This window comes from Gigantopelta aegis, chromosome 10 (genome assembly GCF_016097555.1).
Source record: "Gigantopelta aegis isolate Gae_Host chromosome 10, Gae_host_genome, whole genome shotgun sequence".
Classification (NCBI taxonomy): Eukaryota; Metazoa; Mollusca; class Gastropoda; order Neomphalida; family Peltospiridae; genus Gigantopelta; species Gigantopelta aegis.
In genome coordinates, this window is record NC_054708.1 from 72,749,137 (window position 1) to 72,769,256 (window position 20,120).

At 39.7% G+C, this 20,120-nt stretch overlaps 2 protein-coding genes across 5 annotated transcripts in view; both read left to right on the forward strand.

The window, feature by feature from the left end:
* LOC121382763 (polycystic kidney disease protein 1-like 2) overlaps positions 1-3,330 on the forward strand; it is a 136,891-nt gene extending 133,561 nt beyond the window's left edge. For 2 of the 3 annotated variants that reach the window (XM_041512341.1, XM_041512342.1), the window contains one exon: positions 1,851-3,330. In XM_041512341.1, the coding sequence (XP_041368275.1) occupies positions 1,851-3,094 (1,244 nt within the window). In that variant the 3' untranslated portion in view covers positions 3,095-3,330. The remainder of the gene's footprint in view (positions 1-1,850) is intronic. The other variant, XM_041512343.1, reaches the window with a different exon arrangement.
* Positions 3,331-11,401: 8,071 nt separating this feature from the next.
* Positions 11,402-19,215, forward strand: LOC121383292 (60 kDa SS-A/Ro ribonucleoprotein-like). 2 transcript variants are annotated; one of them, XM_041513217.1, is made up of 3 exons: positions 11,402-11,701; positions 14,139-14,230; positions 15,948-19,215. In XM_041513217.1, the coding sequence occupies exon 3, from the start codon at positions 15,965-15,967 to the stop codon at positions 17,600-17,602; it is 1,638 nt and encodes a 545-aa protein (XP_041369151.1). In that variant the 5' UTR covers positions 11,402-11,701; positions 14,139-14,230; positions 15,948-15,964; the 3' UTR covers positions 17,603-19,215. The 2 variants fall into 2 exon arrangements, with proteins under 2 accessions (XP_041369151.1, XP_041369150.1); XM_041513216.1 differs by lacking the exon at positions 14,139-14,230 and having other exon boundaries at positions 11,403-11,701.
* Positions 19,216-20,120: the final 905 nt, after the last annotated feature.

Genomic DNA, 20,120 nt, shown 5'->3' on the forward strand with positions numbered 1-20,120 from the left:
GTACTAATATTATCTGGGGCAGTCTTAACAAAGTAATATAGAGATATTTTGGTATTTTTTATTTTTTAATGATGTGTTGAGTGCATCATTAAATAAAACATGTCTTTCTTTTTTCTTTCTTTAGCCAGTAATCATTGTTGACTTGACACAGAAAGATGGTCAAAATGATTGACCAAAATTGAACTGGAATTGTTCATCAGTGCTGTCGGTGTTTGTCAGTACACTATTTTCGCCAAGTTAATTGATAAACAATAAGAATTCTGCTTGTAATACATGTAGCTCCATCTCTGAATAGTCTATGATCTGTGGCATCGTGTTCATAATCTTTATCTATATCGTCATTGCACTCTGCTTCCACAATCATCAGCATCTTCATTATCAGGGCATGGGATATTTCTCCTCTTCTGGGTTTTTTTGCACATTCTCTAATATAGTACAACAGGCTGTCCAGCGATTCTACTTTTCCTACTTTTTTGTTTCCAAATGCTACGAATTGCTGTTAAAATGTACATATTGCTTGTGTTAAAGTGTACATATTGCTTGTGTTAAAGTGTACATATTGCTTGTGTTAAAGTGTACATGTACATATTGCTTGTGTAAAAGTCAAAAGTCAAAGCCGGGGGGAGGGTATTGCAGCAAGATATATCTCCCTATTTGCGGCGCCATATAATCTTAACATTAAATTTACACCCTGAAAGTCAATGTAAGATGAAATTTTATTTCTATCACTCAAATGTTACTTTTGCCATGTCTAAACTAGTGTACTCCTTCAATACTCTGCTGAGTACTGCAGTTGTAGCACTACTATATACTGAGCCTGTACATAGGTTTATTAGTTCCCTACCGGTCTAATCGGAAAGGACTACGGATTCATCTCTATCCTTCTGTCTGTCCGTCTATCCCACATAGTTTTCCATATTATTTTTTCTTAATGCCTTGAAATTTTTCAAATGAATGAATAACATGACTGTTACATAAGATTCATGTTCTTTTTTAAAATATGCGTACAAACTGAGCACCACATAAAACTCTTCTGGGGTTTTTTAAGTGTTTTCTCAGTAATAACACTTTGGATTTAACACATTTTCCCAGTATGAGCATGCTTAATGTTGCTACCTACTGTTTCAGTCCTACTTTTGTCCTACTTTTGTCTTACTTTTTTTTATTTTTTTATTCCCACTTTTGTCCTACTTTTTCGTAAGGGTGTACTGGATAGCCTGAGTACAGATATTTGTTAGGAATAAATGATAAGACAACTACCTGATTTATGAAGGCAACACCAGTGAGACTTCCACAAACCAAATGCTCTTTCTCACGAGCATCTTGTGGTCTTATATGATCTTTCTGCCTTTAGAAGAGGTCAGATTTGGGATTGGAGTGAACAACCATGGCCTAATATCCAAATAGCCAGTGATTTGTTCATTTTCAAACTGTTGAGTGAGATCATATTCCTCATTTTCAGTGCATCAGGCATCGCACATTGCCATTTTGTCTCTGGCTGATACCACACAATGCACATTAGTTGCATGGTATCTTTTGGTCAATTAAGGGACCTTTGATGGGGTTCAGGGTGCCATCCAAAGCCCCTATATTTTATTCCAGCAGTTGACCTACAACATTTTATATGCATGTTCATTAGCTTGTGATGTGAACTGACTAACTGTACACATCATGATACAGAAAAAAAACACTTAAACCATGAACATTTTTATACTTTATATAAGTTTGAAAACATGAACATTTTGGATATTGGTATGTTAATAGGAACATGGCCATTAAAATGTATATGTATGCAGTTTTGTGTGCATGTGTTGAATCATTTCAATGTTAATTTCTCAACTTATTTTTAGGACTTTGTGGCCACATGGATTGGATGCCAAAACTGATGTCATCAGAGGAGTGTTTTCCACCCTATAGTTTTGGTGCTGAAGAAACTCGGAGTTTCACTAAAAACTGGGAAAATGAAACGACTGACGAAGAAATAACAAGGTGGACATACCAGTCTGCTATTAAACTAGGCACCCTTCCAATTATGGGAAGACTTGACATCTATCCTGGTGGGGGCTATATTCTTCAGTTACCAAGAAATCCCATTAAGGCACAAAATCTTCTAGAATATGTTAAACAGACAAAATGGATTGATGAACAGACGCGGGTGGTGTTTGTGGAATTCACTCTCTTCAACCCAAATGTCCAACTGTTTACAGTAGTGGTGCTGATGTTTGAATATTCCAACACTGGATTTGTGTTCCCCTACCATGTGATCTACACGGCCAACTTCTATCACTACCGAAAGGAATTTGAGACCTTTGTCGCCATTGTTGAGTTCTTATTTGTTTTATATCTATTTATGTTTACATATACTGAATTTAAAAAATGTCTTAGAATGAAATGGCAAGACTACTTCAGTGAGACCTGGACCTTTTATGAACTAACCATTTTGTGTTTAGCGTACACCACTATTGCACTGTTTATTAATCGTATTCTTGTCTGTAATCGTTTGATGGAAGTTTTTTCAGACTCTGTTTTCGAGAAGTTTGTTAATTTTCACACTGCTGCATTTTATGATTCCTTACTGAGATATGTTATGGCAACTTTAATCCTGTTAGTAATTCTCAAGTTCTTCAAACTGCTTCGTTTCAATATCCGATTATCCATGCTTTCACAAACACTTTATTCAGCGAGAGGGAAGCTGATTGCATATTGTTTTGGTCTGTTTGGACTTACCATGGCATTTGCTATATTTGCTGTTCTCGTTTTTGGCACTACACTTGAAGGATACAGAAATTTTCCAAGGACAATTGCATCCATGTTCCTTTTTATGATGGGCAAGTCTGATTACTATGGTCTTTATGAAGGCAACCCTGTTCTTGGTCCATTGTTTTTCTTCTTCTTTTCACTGACATTTCAGATTCTGATGATGCAGTATTTTATTACTCTTCTTATGGATGCATTTCATACTACCAGGATGAACATGGCCACAGTGAAAACTGAGGTTCACATGGTTCAGTACATTCTTAGGAAGTTCTGTTTGATAGCAATGGTTGATGCACAAAAAAGACAAGCAAAACGAAGAATTGTTGAAGGTTTTTGAAATCAAATTGTTACTTGTTCCAAAGTGTTTTGTTACTGAAAAATTTAAATAAATTGTACCAATTTGTTTTGGGCGTTTTTGTAGTCTCCATGTAACTAAATATTAAAGATAATTTTATCCACTGAACCATGCACAGTAATCAGAGTTCAAAATTGTTGAAGGTTTTTAAAATTAATTTGTTAATTGTTCCAAGGTGTTTTGATATTGACAACTGAAAATAAAGTATACTGATTAGTTTTGGTTGTTTTTCTTTGTTGTAGTCTCCATGTAACCAATATCAAAGATAGTTCAATCTACTTAACTATGCAATCTACTTAACTATGCACAGTAATCGGTTGAAAATTCTCCAGATTTTAATGTTACTCCAAAGCGGCTCCTGTCCTTTAATCCAGTGGTGTCCTTAAAGAAAACCAACTTTTTGTTCTTTAATAGACTGAACTCCATTGGAAATGCACCAGTCAGATTTGTACTTATTGAAATAATGATACATTTAACTAATTTTGTATAACTGGATATATTCTGGTAGGCAATAATTGACCCAAATATTGTATCTTCGCGGTATGGGATTTGGTGCGGATGTAGACGTACGGGCTCCGATTTTGTGGTGGGACAGGTTGGGTTTTGCCCAAATTAAAGGAAAATGGCCAAATCTGGATAGCAACATTTATTCATATTAGCATTAGTACCAACAGCTATATACGGTTACAAACGACTCGATACACATTTTTACATAGTTTACAACTAATTTTGAGGGTAAAAAGGTATCGGGTTAGCACATTTCCCCCCGAATATCTGTATCATTTTTGCCCGAATTTGAGGTTTTGCTCCAGCACTAGGGGGAAAGCTGGACAACTGTCCCCCGTCTCGTACGCTTATGGGTGCGGATAAGCAACGGTCTCGCGTAGTGTAGAAATTTCTTGTTATTACTGACCATGGGGAGGGGTCCGACCGAAACCCCCCCCCCCCCCCCCCCCCCCCCCCCCGAAATCGCTTTTTTTATAATTTATTATATCTGACATTATTATATTTACTCAACATAGAAATATATGCCCAATATCTCTGCAATCTATTTTGGAACCCCCCTTTTCAAAACTCAACATAGAAATATATGCCCAATATCTCTGCAATCTATTTTGGAACCCCCCCTTTTCAAAACTCAACATAGAAATATATGCCCAATATCTCTGCAATCTATTTTGGAACCCCCCAATTCAAAACCCTATGTACGCCCATGTTGACAGACCTAACCTAAAGTGTAAGTATATATATATATATGGGTAGGTGTAAACCACTTGCACCGACCAGTGATCCATAACTGGTTCAACAAAGGCCATAGTTTGTGCTATCCTGCCTGTGAGAAGCGCAAATAAAATATCCCTTGCTGCTAATCGGAAGAGTAGTGGCGACAGCGGGTTTCCTCTCAAAATCTGTGTGGTCCTTAACCATATGTCTGACGCCATATAACCGTAAATAAAATGTGTTGAGTGCGTCGTTAAATAAAACATTTCTTTCGTTTGCAATATATGTCACGTGACATAAGCCCGACTCTACTAGTATTTTAGACAATGTTCAATAAACATACTCTTTAAATCATTTGTTTTAGTACAGTACATACAAATAACTTTTAGTTTTGCGATAACAATACAAAACTTGTATATTTATTTATGAATTAGACTTTAGAAACGCTTTTTGAATGTGATAGAATGTAGCCTAGTATTAGGACGTGTAACACGTTTAATGCAAGCCGTCCACTGCTGATAATTTCATGGTGGAATCGTTCAGGTTAGATCCGAAAGGATCCTGTCGTTTTGAATATAAATCCTTGCCATTTTTATCCCTTTTTTTCCCCAGTAAATAATGTAAAATATCACTTAATTTGGCATACAAAATTGAATGAATAATGGATTAAGTTGGAGAATGCACTCCAAAGTGTGAATTCTCCATAGCATAACCACTAACCCTCTGTTCTGGATAGTCAGTCCAGATAGTTAAGGTGTGTGCCAAGGAGAGCGTGCTTGAACTTAATTGGATATAAGCATGAAAATAATTATAAAGCCTACGTCGATTTTATACTATCGCAGTGCCAAGATAGCTGAGGAAATACGGGCCCAGATCGATGGAATAACTTGTAATGTCAACAATTAGATTTACTGACTAAGGAAGTGGTCATAGACAACAATTAGATTTGCTGACTAAGGAAATGGTCAAAGACAACAAAATTGTACCTCTGTGTTAAGATATGCTAAGTTGAGATGCATGAAAATATATTAAAATGGTGACCATTTTGAATTTCAAGATGGTTGCAATGATTGAATGACTAAAAATGAAACTAACCAATTCACGGATTACAGAAATATACGTAGACAAAGAAAATATGCTTCTATACTGAAACACAATGAAAACGCAAAAACAACTTTTCATTGCAAATAACGACAAACTATTAATGAATTGATGGATAATGGAAACATGGCCAGTTATCATCAGTAATTGAGTTGCATTCGTAATCTAAAAGTCCCCCCCCCACCCCCCATATCAAGGTCAGTATCTGGTGTGTCCACCATTGGCATGTTCCTCCACTCCTGCAACGCCTGTGCAAGTTCAGCGACGTTACGCGGTGGTGGCTGACGGTGACGTACACGACGTCCTAACTCATCCCACGTGTTCATTTGGGTTCAAATCCGGTGAAACGGCGGGCCAATTTATAACGGTGATACCGGCTTGTTGCAGGAATGCCTGGGTAATTCTTGCAGTATATGGACGGGCATTGTCCTGTTGAAACAGAAGGGGACCTCCTGGTCTTCGGTGACGGCGCAAAAGTGGCTGGAGAACTGGTCTTAGAATGAACGACAGCATAACGCTGGGCTGTAAAGGCATCGTGGACAATGATGAGATCACTCATGAAATCACAGTTGATTGCCCCCCATACCATCAGACAACTGCCGCCAAACCGATCACGTTCCCTCACACATCCGTCAGCATACTGTTCATGAAGTCTCCTGTACACACGTTCTCTTCCATCGGCAAAGGAAACAGAGAAACGGGACTCATCTGAGAAAACAATGCTCCGGTAAAAGGCTGGCGGATGATTACCATTCTGGAGAGCAAAATGTAGTCTCGCAGCACGATGTCGCGGTGTCATGATGTTACCGTTGTACGGGCGTCTGCACCAGAGTCCAGCCGTTCTGAGTCGACGGATGACCGTCATCGAATGGATAGGCCTTCCATGACGTCCTATCGTGTTGCTTGCTGTCATCGTCGCAGTTCTGAACCGGTCACGGAGGTGGTGTCGTCGAATCTGCCGATCTTGGCGTGGGGTCGTAACGGTACGTTTACCAGGTCGAGGTCGATCATGGACACTCCCGGTCTGTTGATGACGTTCAACAAGTCGTCCAATAGTTGATGGATGGACTCTGAAGGTCCTAGCAACTTGGCTTTGCGAAGTACCCCATTGAACCATGCCCAACGCTCGATCCCTTTGTTCTTCTCCGAGTCGTGGCATTCTTAATGTGACGAGGAATATGACACCATTACGTGACTTTTATGTGTCCACATACTGGCATTGCATGCAGCATGATTGAGCATGTAGTGAACGCATTTCACACCATTTTGTGTGTTTCTGCTATTGTATGTGTAACGAGAACAAAACCAGGATTAAAACCCAGACAAAAGTAACAATCAATGGCTTCCTCTCATAAATTGTTATTTTAAGTCCAATAAATTTTTCATTAATCACAACAAAATATTGAAAAATATGTTTTGCGTTTTCATTGTGTGTCAGTATACATTAATAGGGAGTTGTAATTTATTACAAATATATAAAAATGGCGGCCTTTTTGAATTTCAAGATGTTTGCCATGATTGAATGACTATATAAATGAAATCAACCAATTCATGGACTACAAAAATGTACATGGACAAAACAAATTGTGCTTCCATGTTAATCGGGAGTTGAGATATTTGAAAAATATATTAAAATGGTAGCCATTGTGAATTTCAAAATGGCTGCCTGATCAAATGATAAAAAAAATAATTCTTTGAATTCACTGATATCAAATGTTTTAATAGGCCCCAAAAATATGTTTCTATGTTAAATAGTAGTGGAGATATATAAAGAAAATATATGAAAATCACGGCCATTTTGAATTTAAAGACGACTAACATGGTAGTGGTAGAACACAACAACAAAACATTCTATTCTGTCCATGTCCCTTTTCTGCTAACTGGTTTGGTTAAATAAGTAGTCAAAGATGTGGCATGGATTTCCAGTCATACAAGGCGACCTTCTTTATCCCATTAAAGGCAGAGACTTATCCGGAGATTGCATGAAGTAGAACTAATCGTCATTCACTTTGTCTTCCCAGTTTATTCGCGATGGTTTGTTCCCGTATGTACGACGTATTTTACTATGGGAAACAGCCATGTTTGACCTAATTTTTTACAAAACGCATTCTTCACATGTGAAATATGCGTTTACTATCATTTTACCATGCATGTACCGTAAAATATATCTCAATTAAAAATATATTATCACACCGTCAGAATTGCAGTGATATGTGTATCTTTCGATACAAAATAATAAGAGAAAATTTGAGGGGAAAAAAGTTTATTTTAAAACTGTTTTTGTGCTTATATCCAAGACAGTAGGTTAGAGGAATCCAGCTACCGCCTCAGGCTACTTTTTTTTTTTCTTTTTTTTTTTGGGGGGGGGGGGGGGGGGGGGGGGGGGGGGGGGGGGGGGGGGGGGGGGGGGTGGGGGGGGGGGTATATAGAATCTTTTATATGAACTTTCCAACAGACGGGTAGCACAGACCAGGACCTTTGTTGTTATACAAGTTGTGGACCACTGGTCGGTGCAAGGGGATACAAATCCCATGCCACTGGGTGACATCGAACCCAGTACCTGCCAGCCTGTAGCCCCATGGTATATCCAGTCCGCCAAACGTGTGAAGAATGTATTTTGTGAAAAATCAGTTCCAACACGGCCACGTACACTCGCTGTTTCAGTAACATAGACAACTATGTCTGTGTCGAAAGCACAGAAAATGTCCATTCCGTTCATTATGAAACAGACAGAGAATGTGGATATTGTTTAGAACATATATAAAAACGAGTCTGAAATCATATGTCAGACAGTGACATGGTTGTTGACAGCCCCCTTTGAGTCACAACCGAAACAACCATTTTCATTAACATAATAATTTCCTTACATATGCATTGATGGCTTCCCCTCTACAAAAGGCAAACATATTACAACATATGATGGAACTCCACACTTTCGATGCATATTAGCAAAGCTACAGATATCTGCTACTGACACATACGTATTTGCTTTACCTATTGCAACAATGGGTCTACTTGAGAGATGTGAACACTGGGTGTCTTTTAGTGATGGTGAAACATGCGGTACATACCTGCTAACATCATCCCGACCACATAGGTAAGGCAAAGGGAATGGGGATTAGTTCTTCAATTTGAGAAAAAAAAAAAAAAAAAAAAAAAAATTTTATTTAACGACGCACTCAGCACATTTTGTTTACGGTTATATGGCGTCAGACATTATGGTTAAGGACCACACAGATTTTGAGAGGAAACCCGCTGTCGCCACTACATGGGCTACTCTTTCCGATTAACAGCAAGGGATCGTTTATTTGCGCTTCCCACAGGCAGGACAGCACAAACCACGGCCTTTGTTGAACCAGTTATGGATCACTGGTCGGTGCAAGTGGTTTACACCTACCCATTGAGCCTTGCGGAGCACTCACTCCGGGTTTGGAGTCGGTATCTGGATTAAAAATCCCATGACTCGACTGGGATCCGAACCCTGTACCTACCAGCCTATAGACCGATGGCCTAACCACGGCGCCACCGAGGCCGGTAGAAAAGAAAAATGACGACATCAAATAACCGATGATTAATCAATCAATGTGCTGTAGCATGGGCGTACATGGGGGGGGGGGTGGGTGGTTTCGATGGGTTCGACCGACCCCCCCCCCCCCCCCCGACCCCCCCTGAAATCGCTTTTTTATAATTTAATATATCTGACATTGATATCTGACATTATTATATTTACTCAACATAGAAATATATGCCCAATATCTCTGCAATCTATTTTGGAACCCCCCTTTTCAAAATCCTATGTACGCCCATGGTTTGTATTGAAGGATGAATGTGTTTTTACTTCGGGTTGATAATGGGGATTGTTATCTGGCAGTAACAGCCCCCTACTCGCCGACCGAATACATTGTACAAAACCTTTTTTAATTCTTATTTGGTGTTATATATATTTTTTTATTTAATAGTTTACAAGCGTGCTCGTTTTAATTTATTTTATACAGGTTTTAATTTATGGATAATAAAAAGAAATCGGAACTCAATAGGGCGGTGCGCTGCTCCTATCCTAGTTGGTGGAACCTGGTACTATACCCCGTTTGCATCCTCTAGTGTTCTAAATTAAAGAGTGCCAGCATCTGATGAATGACATAACGTTCTGTTTCTCGTGGTCAACGGAGAGGCGCCTCTGGCCTCGTCAGAATACGTTTTTGCTCTGCCAGGCTCACCGGACGCAAACTTTCCTTCTTCTTACTAATATGCCAACGGATAATGGATCACTCCCCTAGTGGTCCCAACGTTAGGTCTGAACCTCTAGGGGCACCAAGACTGGAGGGCACGACGGTTGGGTTGGCTGGGGGGGGGGGGGGTTACTTGGTGGGTGGGTGGTATACCACCGGAAATAAGTTCGATGCCATAGGGCGTAGGCGGTTTCGGCCGTAGGGGGAGTTAGGTATGTCCGGGGGACTGCTCCCCCCCCCCCCCCCCTCGGGGCCTCCCCCTGTTTCGGCCACACTGAAGTTCCAATACGATGGATGCCCCTACAAACACTTTAAATATTTTGACGCCACTAAATAAACTTCCTGTGGCCTTGGCCCAACCTCCTGGGTAACTAACCTCCTTCAAAATTTAGGGCTAACTTAGAGAGCTCTGTATGGTATATATATTTTAAGTTTAGAAACGCCCGATCTAAAAATGGCGATCAAAAAGTATAATTAAAATTTTATTTATTTATTAATATTTTCATTATTTGTGTAAATAAATTAAAAAATAATAATAATTTAAAAAATGCTATTTTTGTATGCAGCTTAGAAAACAGTCGGCTCAGAAATAAATAACTTATAGTAAATTCCATAGTATGAAAAAAGGCGTTCCCTGTGAGACAGACTATAAATACATTAAATTAATTTTACTATACCTTCCCACAGAGAACACCATTTTTCATACTATGAAATGTACTATAAGTTATTTATTTACTAACCGACTGTTTTCACAACTGCACACAAAAATAGTATGTTTTTGTTATTTCCAAAACACTTTTTTTCTTCTTTTTTTTTACATCAAATGAAACTGAAATTATTCACCAAAAAACATGTTTATAAGAGGGATGGGACAGACTAAAAGTCGGTTTTTTATATTTCTTAAAATTACCGATATCGCATGGGCGTACATAGGGGGGTTCGATGTGTTCGACAGAACCCCCCCCCCCCCCCTCTCCCGAAATCGCTTTTTTATTATTTAATATATCAGACATTGATATCTGACATTATTATATTTACTCAACATAGAAATATATGCCCAATATCTCTGCAATCTATTTTGGAACCCCCCTTTTCAAAACTCAACATAGAAATATATGCCCAATATCTCTGCAATCTATTTTGGAACCCCCCTTTTCAAAATCCTATGTACGCCCATGTGTAGTGGTGTAGTTAAACAAAACAAACTTTATAAGTTTGCACATGTGATCTCTGTATTTCTGTGTTGAACAGTGTACCTAGATGAATGTCATAAGTGTATTTCAGTTGTGGTACTGGTAGTTATGGGCCATAGTTTGGTTGATATATTAAATATAGTGTTTTTAACCAGAAATGTTAACGTTGTTGCCTATGGAATTTTATTTGGTATAGTACAACCTATAATGGAACAGACAAAAGACAATAGAACCTGTTACACTACATGCACTTTATTAAACAAGAGTTGTAGTTTAGTTTTTTGATGTTAGCGTTTAATATTTTATGTACTTTATTTTTGCTGGTCAACCAGACTATGTTTTTATTATACATATATGAACATGGAAATAAAGTTATTGTATTGTATAGGGATGTTTCAGGGGTTAATGCACTCGCATACGCCGACAAAGGGCCATTCAAAACTAATTTCTTTGTGATCTGGTCATCCATTGCAATGATAAAAGAAATGGTTTCTGCCAACCAGTTTTACGCGCATGCGCCGCACTGCGTCATTTCCTGCTTCGGCGAACATCCCTATTGTATTGTATCCTGGTCATCAATCTTGACGGAAAGCCTCGTTTTCGAAAGTCGATCGATCGAGAAAAATAATTTGATGTTATGTCCTTTCCCAGTCACCGTACGATTCAGTGTTGGTGTTTGTGAATATAGAAATGTTCAATTGGCTCAGCTTATGTTTGCCAATTGTGCGTCTCAACAACTATAATTAGATTTGACGCACTGTTGCACAACATCCGTCAATACACAAACAAACACACACGCCTACGTGGGTTGTCAGATGTCAGATAACAGCGAGTCCTAAGTACAGGTAAGATTCATTGTGATATTTGTGTTTTACTTTTTAATGTTATTCCATGTAGTTAAAACCATGATCTCTAAAATAGATATATTGCCGTATCGGATTGTTCCCAATCATGCCAATGATTGCTACTCCTTGGCGTAAGTAGTTTTCAGGAAATGTAAATAACCTCGTTCATGCACGAACATGGATCATCCAGTAAAACTGAGACTGTATATATCCGTTAAATACATGTATAATATGGGAAATGTTCAGTTGTCATGCATTCACTATATGTAATGAACTATTAGGCATAGGCCTAGTACCATAAGCGGGCGGAACGTAGCCAAGTGGTAAAGCGCTCGCTTGATGCGCGGTCGGTCTGGGATCGATCCCCATCGGTGGGCCAGTTTTAGCCAGTGCACCACGACTGGTATATCAAAGGCCGTGATATGTGATATCCTGTCTGTGGGATGATGCATATAAAAGATCCCTTGCTGTTAATCGAAGAGCATCCCATGGAGTGGCGACAGCGGGTTTCCTCTCTCAATATCTGTCTGGTCCTTAACCATATGTCTGATGCCATATAACCGTAAATAAAATGTGTTGAGTGCGTCGTTAAATAAAACATTCCTTCCTAGTACCATAGAGGCTGAATTGATATAAGGGGGGGGGGGGGGTTGCTGTAAATAGTTTTGTGGATACGTGTAAGTAGCCTATTATGTCTCCCGAACTACTTGTATTACTGTATGGTCCACATTGATTTTCAGGGAGAGTTACAAGGGAAAGGTACAAAAAACAAAGCAAAAAAACAAAACAAAAACAAAAACCCCCACCTTTCTACAGCTTATTGGATATTGGGTCAAAAGCGCAGCCTCTATTTTAATTACACCCCGTGTGTATTTATATCTATGGCGCCTATAGAAAAGGCATACATACTGCCCCCACCCCCATTAACTCTGAGGCTAAAACTATCAAGCCCCACCCCAGCTGTTTGCATTTTTAGACGGCTGTGTTACATTAATTTGTATATATTGTAAAAGTAAGTAAATAACAAAACAAAAAAGCTAATCCAGATGGATTTCCAATAGATATGCTTGGGCACACACATGTATTTATTGACGTAACAAAACAATGAAAAAAGAAGACATGTACATACATATAGAACCAACAGGAAGTAAATGATATAATTTTTGCTTCACATGTCTACATTCTTTCTCCAATCTGGCTATTCCTCCATTTCTGAGCCCTTCCCCATATTGCTTGGATGGCTGACCAACATAGTAACTGTCCATCAGGACAGTGCACCTGCGCATACGTCGGTGGTCGCCATGGGGGCACTACACGAATGTGGCTTCCACCATATTCCCTACATCTAGCACCGACTGACTTCTATGTAATTTTCAACCTGAAAAAGGAATTATTAGCTGACAGAAATTGTGCAACTGATAATGATGTCATTTCCGCAGTTGAGTCTTTTGATCTGGGGGAAGAATCCTTCAAATGCTCTGCAACACCATTGAAATACATGTGTGGACGTCCACGGGCGCTACCTCCATAAGTAACAGTCGGCGTCTGAAAAAAGGATATCACAGCTTCTAAGATACTTTAAAACATGCTCATTGTATCCAGAATTCAAACAACGCCATATCATTCTGACACAGGGTTTTGATGTCCAGGGACTACTGAGGGCATTCAAACTGTTTTATGATAGACAGTTGGAGGCCAAATCTACTAAATACGACGCATCACTGACCACGGACCAAAATGATGGCTGATGCTATTCCATATTTTGAACTTGTGCATAGCCTACGTTTTTATCTCTTTGGTGAAACTCTTGCACATTTATTATTTATTCATCGTTTTAGATGAGGTGACGGACTTGACAGCTGTGGTGGTAATACTCATGGCGGGTGCCATCAGTGGGGCAGGATATTCTCACCTTTCGCGAACACCCGACATGATCACTGTTATGACAGTGATTCCCGAGTTCATGTCATCACAGCTTTACTTATTTCAATGAGCTCTGTTCAGTACAAGTTTTGATTTAGAAAACTAGTCTGGGAGTGGAAATCCTCTTTATGGCGATGTAATAAGGATGGAATCTCCAGTAAATGATATCCTCGTGAGTGGCTGTCCTCTATGGACGAGGTACGAGATAAAGATGCATAGAATCAACCACTATTTTGTCAAATGCCCATTCGACTCTGCATTGTGCAGAGATACGGCCCCGATCACGTATTACGGTTTTTGTCGTTTAGATGTATTACCTGACTGACATTACGTAACTGATAATGATGTCATTTGCGCAGTTGAGTTTGTATTTTTTACCTACATAAAGAATCCTTCAGAGTGATACAGGCAATGCAACACCGTTGCATGAAGTATAACCTTACCAAGTAACAGTAGGTGAGCTCAAGTCAGTCCTAGTTATACTAAGAACCTTTTTTTATCACCCTTTGTACAGTTTACATGAGAGACAAATTACTGTTCTGCAACTAGACGAGTCTGAAGAAGAAAACCATTTGGAGACATAAGAACCTTTTTCTACAAAAAAAGGTGAAGTTAGATAGTGCTTAAAACTAAAAGATCCAATTTGGTAGTGTTCATTGTCTTGGTAAGAGAGAACCAACATATCTATTTTTGCTAAGTTTAGTCTTCAAGGAAAGTGAGTCAGAAATGCTTCGAAGAACTTTCTAGACGTGAACCAATTGGAAGGAAGGAAGGAAATGTTTTATTTAACGACGCACTAAGCACATTTTATTTACGGTTATATGGCGTCAGACATATGGTAATGACCACACAAATATAGAGAGAGGAAACCCACTGTCGCCACTTCATGAGCTACTGTTTTCGATTAGCAGCAAAGGATATTTTATATGCATTATCCCACAGACAGGATAGTACATACCACGGCCTTTGTTACATCAGTTGTGGAGCACTGGCTGGAACGAGAAATAGGCCAAATGGGGCCACAGACGGGGATCGATCCTAAACTGCGCATCAAGCGAGCGCTTTACCACTGGGCTACGTTCCCCTCAGGTTGAGAACTGGTGCAGAATACAATGTCATGTTTCAGTTAAAGCGAACGAGGGGTGGGGTTGGGTGCTGGGGGAATAATTAGTATTACGATATTCTTATTAGAAAAATGAAATTAGTACTAGTAAAACCAAAATAGTACAAAAATGTGTGTTTGAGAAAAGAAAATCACACCATGACTTCTTTGTAAATAGTCTGGTACCTGTACTTTCCTACAAACAGGATAGCACCTTTCATGGAGCACTGCGGGGTTTCTACCAGAGGGTACTAAGGGTCAAATTACGTACCCTAACATGAATGTGCACATGTAACGATGTTTTACTAATTATAGTTAAAGAAATGATTTGCCAGTTTTAAACGATTTCAAACCCATAATCACTTAAGGCACTGTTTTGTTTTTATAACGTACCCTTAAATTAGTTTTTGCCAAAAAGTCTGCACGGGAAGAACCGTGTAGTGTTGGGTGCAAAATATAATTATCAACCGATTGTATTTTAAGGCAAAAAATAAAAAACCCAAACAAAACAAATAAAATAAAAAAACTCAAAACAAACAACTAACATCCCTGTTAGGTCAGAGAGCAGTTTCACAATTAACATGGTTTTAGAGGTTTTGACATCGTTCAAAACAAATAAAGCATACAAAAAATGTTTTAGATTAAAGTATTATTACTAATATTTTTTCTTGTTTGAAATTGTGACTACTCAGTCTTAAGGGCTATTGTGTATAGCTATTTTTCGGTAACGCGCATTTAAAGGGCAGCAACTCTAATCACTCTGTTTTCAATAACACCAATGTCCGTGATTAGATCGCGGGTACAAACGAATCGAATCCACTTGGGCTTCTCTTCTTTTCTTTTTTCTTGGTTTTTGTTTTCTTTTTTCCTTCATTTGCTAGGGACATTAATACTGAGTAAAAACTCACAACATAGTTAACTAATAAATAATTTACTTGTTTATTATTTTATTTATATAAAAAATCATTTACGGTCATGATAATCAGGCCCGTAGGTACCGGGCGGGCCGGTTTGGTACAACCATCTCTCCCCACCCACTCGAGTTCGAAAATGTACTTTCTTTTTGTCATAGCCTACTCTATATAAATAAAAATAAAAACATGTCCGCCCCCTCCAGATATTGTTCCTACGGGCGTGATTTTACCTCCTTTTTTTTCTCGAACAAATGTTTCCTATTGGAGCCTATAATATGTAAAACTTCTTCTTTTTTTTCCGCTTCAGCATAACGAACCAATACGATGGCTGACGAAGTGACTTTGCCGCAAACTTGTCAAATATCTTCAGATCAGGTTGTGAATGATGAAGGGGGGTTCGTTTGGACAGTCGATGACATGGTCAGAGTAAAGAGATTCCTGTGCTTAGGATCCGAGGGAGGAACCTACTATTCTAGTGAGCAGAAGTTGACGGAAGACAACGTGCAATGCATCAGACGTCTCATAGCAGACGGCAAGGGTAAAGACGTTGTTGACGTCATTTGTCAGTTCAGCTTAGAAGGCAGAACCGCGAAGCAGACGTCGATCCTGTACGCGTTGGCGGTGTGTGTAAGACGCGGGGATCTGGATACGAAGCAGCACGCGTACAGCGTGCTCGGTAAGATATGTCGGATCCCCACTCACCTGTTTCAGTTCGTTGAAGTGTGTGATAAGATGGGAGAGACCACAGGGTGGGGGCGAGCTCACCGCAAGGCGGTGTCTGCCTGGTACACGAGCTTTGCGTCCGACCCGATTAGGCTGGCCATGCACGTCACCAAGTACAGAAAGAGAAACGACTGGGCGCACCGAGATCTCTTGCGTCTGGCTCACACGAAGCCAAGCGACGACGCTATAGGACTGATACTGCGCTACGTCGTCAAAGGAATACACAAGGCCAAGAGCATGTACTGCAAAAACCATGACGAGGACGACGACCAGTCGCCGTTTGGCAAAGTGCTAGCCTTTTTGGAAGCTGTGGAAGAAGTGCGAACATCATCGGATGAAAATCGAGTTATGGATCTGATCAAACAACACAGACTTGTGAGGGAACACATGCCCACGGAGCTGTTGGGTTCTGTCGGACTGTGGCGGGTGCTTCTCGAGCAGATGCCTCTTACGGCGCTAATCAGAAATCTCGGCAAAATGACGAGCATTGGTGCTATCGAAGCTGGTAACCAGCAAGAAGGGCAGGTTGTCAAGAAACTTTCAGACAAAACTCTTCTGAAAGCTGCTCGCATACACCCATTTAACGTTCTCGTGGCGTTCAAGACGTACAGCTCGGGGAAAGGAGACCGAGGCAAACTGATATGGAACCCCACTAAGAAGATCATTGCTGCGCTAGACTCGGCGTTTTACCTGTCGTTCAAGTTCGTGGAGCCGACGAACAAACGCTACCTGCTGGCTGTGGATGTCAGTGGCTCGATGGGCTGTTCAGTCTTGGGGACTAGGATCATCAGCTGTCGCGAGGCCGCCGCTGCCATGATGATGGTGACGAAGCGAACCGAGGAGCACAGCGAGGTAGTTGCCTTCAGCCACAAACTGACACCTCTCAATGTGGCACAGGGTCACACGCTGGACGCGGTTGTCAAGACAATGTGTTCACTTCCGTTCTGCGCCACCGACTGTTCCCTCCCCATGGTTTGGGCGAAACGGAACAACAAGAAGTTTGACGTGTTCGTCGTGTACACGGACAGCGAGACGTACGCCGGCGCCGTTCATCCGACGGAAGCTCTACGTCAGTACCGGAAGCAGAGTGGAGTATGGGATGCGCGTCTCATAGTGTGCGGGATGAACAGTAACGGCTTCACAATCGCCGACCCCGATGACCCCGGAATGATGGACGTCGTCGGCTTTGACTCGGCGGCACCGGAGACAATGAGGAGTTTTATCATGGGAGACATTTAATAAGTGTTTCATATCCCTTTGTCTGAGCATTTCCTGAGTAGAAAACTATTAGTTCTATGGATATGTCAATTCTAAAACAAAATGAGTGAAAATCAAAGAAAAACAAAACCGCAAGAAATAACACTGACGCATCTAAAGTGAAGCTTTAACATAACATAATAGATTTTATATAGGCAAGAAAGCAAGAAAACAAAAATCGACAGTCCTAGATGTAGATATGTCATCCATTTGTGAATGTACTCCCAAGAAATCTACTAGTAGGCGTTGTGATTACACGAACTAGCTACATGTACAGACATTGTGGTCGCACAAACTAGATATTGTGATTGCACAATTTAGATATTGTGATTGCACAAACTAGATATTTTTATTTCACAAACTAAACTTGATTGCACGAACTAGACGTTGTAACTTGAAGTCTTTACAAACTAGACGTGCCTTCGGTATGAGCAGCCTGGTGAATGTGCTTTGTTTCATTTGTTTTCATTAATAATACACCCATCTTCCATTTTATTCGCATTTCCAGTCACTTTCTTTATTTTTCTTTAAACGTATTGTTTTATTCAAAACATTGATTCACAGGCTTCAAATACTCAAGCAGAACCTGTTATCGGGTGTATAACAGCTATTAACGTGTATTAACGTGAATTAAAGACGAAAAAGGCCCTTTAACTTATTCACAAGGGGCATGGAATTTAAGAAATTAATTGTTTTACTGCCCTATTTCAAGAGTGCAATAAACGGCGTTTATATGCCAGTCCATGGGCCGTTTTCCATCTTAACGGTTTTTGGTAGTGCGTGGACGCGGCGGATACGTGATTAGCAAACATCGCGCCGCGCTTATGGAAACACTACTGTTGAGAATAACCACTGAATGTACATCTTTTATTTTCTTTTATGCCTTCGTTTCTCGCATATCGCCTCTATGGCCGTTTTCCATATGCGCGGTTTTTGTTGCGGCGCGGGCGCGGAAAAAGGATGCTCATGTGGTAATACTGTTATTGATAAACATAAAAATCTGCTCTTCTTTTTTGTTAATGCGTCCTTTTGCGCTATCGGCGCACGTGTTAAAACCTGCCCACATGGAAAACTCTCCATAGAGCAATAAAACAGCTGTACGTTACTGTCGTTAATACCGAGATTATAACAGTTAACTCCAGTTTTTACCCTCTGCATAGTACGTGTTAAAAACAAAACAGATTATTAAAAACAAAACAGATTATAAGTGCCCCTAATAGGTGGTTATGGGGTTGAAAACTGCATTTAATGTACTTTGACAAATTTTAAACATCAATTCGCTTATTATCGTTCTGAAAATTATTAAAATGTGTCCATTAATTTCCAATATTTTAAGGTACGTAATTGTACCCATCGCACCCTCTGGCAGAAACCCTAGTTTGGATCACCTGTCGTTTTGTAATATGCTCAATAAGTAGCTAGGCCCAATTGTAAAAACGAGCCAGCGTGGAACAATGCTTATTGTATAGGCTGTATTTTCTAGAACGTTTCATTGTACGCAATCTGATTTTAATGTCCGGAGGAAGCGGGTACCTGAGTGATATTTACAAATGTTTATTTGTTTTATTTTTTATAAATAAAATATTAAATTTAAACCGAGTTGTGTCTTTGTGTGTGTGTGTGTGCGCGCGCGTGCGTGTGTGTATTGTTGTTTGGTTGGGTTCTTTTTAAAAATAAAAACATTATTAACCTTACTTGCAATTAAAGGGACACACCCTAGTTACGGCTAGTTGTTAACCATTACGGCGTTGTTTTTCGCTATTAAACCCATTTTTTCACAAATAAAATTGCACTTTACTTACCGTTTATTATTTAGAATATACATTTTCATTCACCTGAAGTGTTTTTTGGTAATCCTGGTAATCCTGGTGTTTGTAATACCACAAAATGCATTTTTCCTATTTCTGAAAAACGGGCGCACGTTTGAGAAAAAACCGTTGAGCAGACAAGGTCTAATCTATTTTTAGACGGGATATTTCCATTTCAATGTCACAGACGTTGGTATACCACGTGGCCGTTATCATTTTGGTTCGGTTTATTTTCTCGTGCACGGTTCGCGCGATCAACATCATTTGTTGTTGTTCATTTGTGAGATTTTTCTTCACAGTTCGTGAACATTTTCAGTAACAATAAAGTTCAGACAAGTAAGTATCTCAATACAAAACGTTACAAACCCTTAAAACCAATAATTTTGCTAAGTCCTACGATATCTGGAGAGGGGATACAACCAGGACAGAACAGTTGGAAAATGTCCTGGAGAGGTGAAAAGAACGCACCCCAAGTCTGTGAAATTTGTCGTGACGTAGGCATTGTTGTGCTTCGAGCGACATCTACCGGTGACATCAGAATACAAACTTTCAAAATTATTTCAAGCAATTGGGACATGGGGATTCCCATGGTATTTATCGATATAAAACCTGCTTTTTCACTCCATTTGATAAAAACGTGATCTAAGTGTGTTACAGGTTTGTAGATTAACCAAATTATAATTTATTTTCGC

What these genes read in the sequence shown, in the direction of transcription:
- LOC121383292 (XM_041513217.1), top strand. Translation starts at nt 15,965, where the DNA reads ATGGCTGACGAAGTGACTTTGCCGCAAACTTGTCAAATATCTTCAGAT.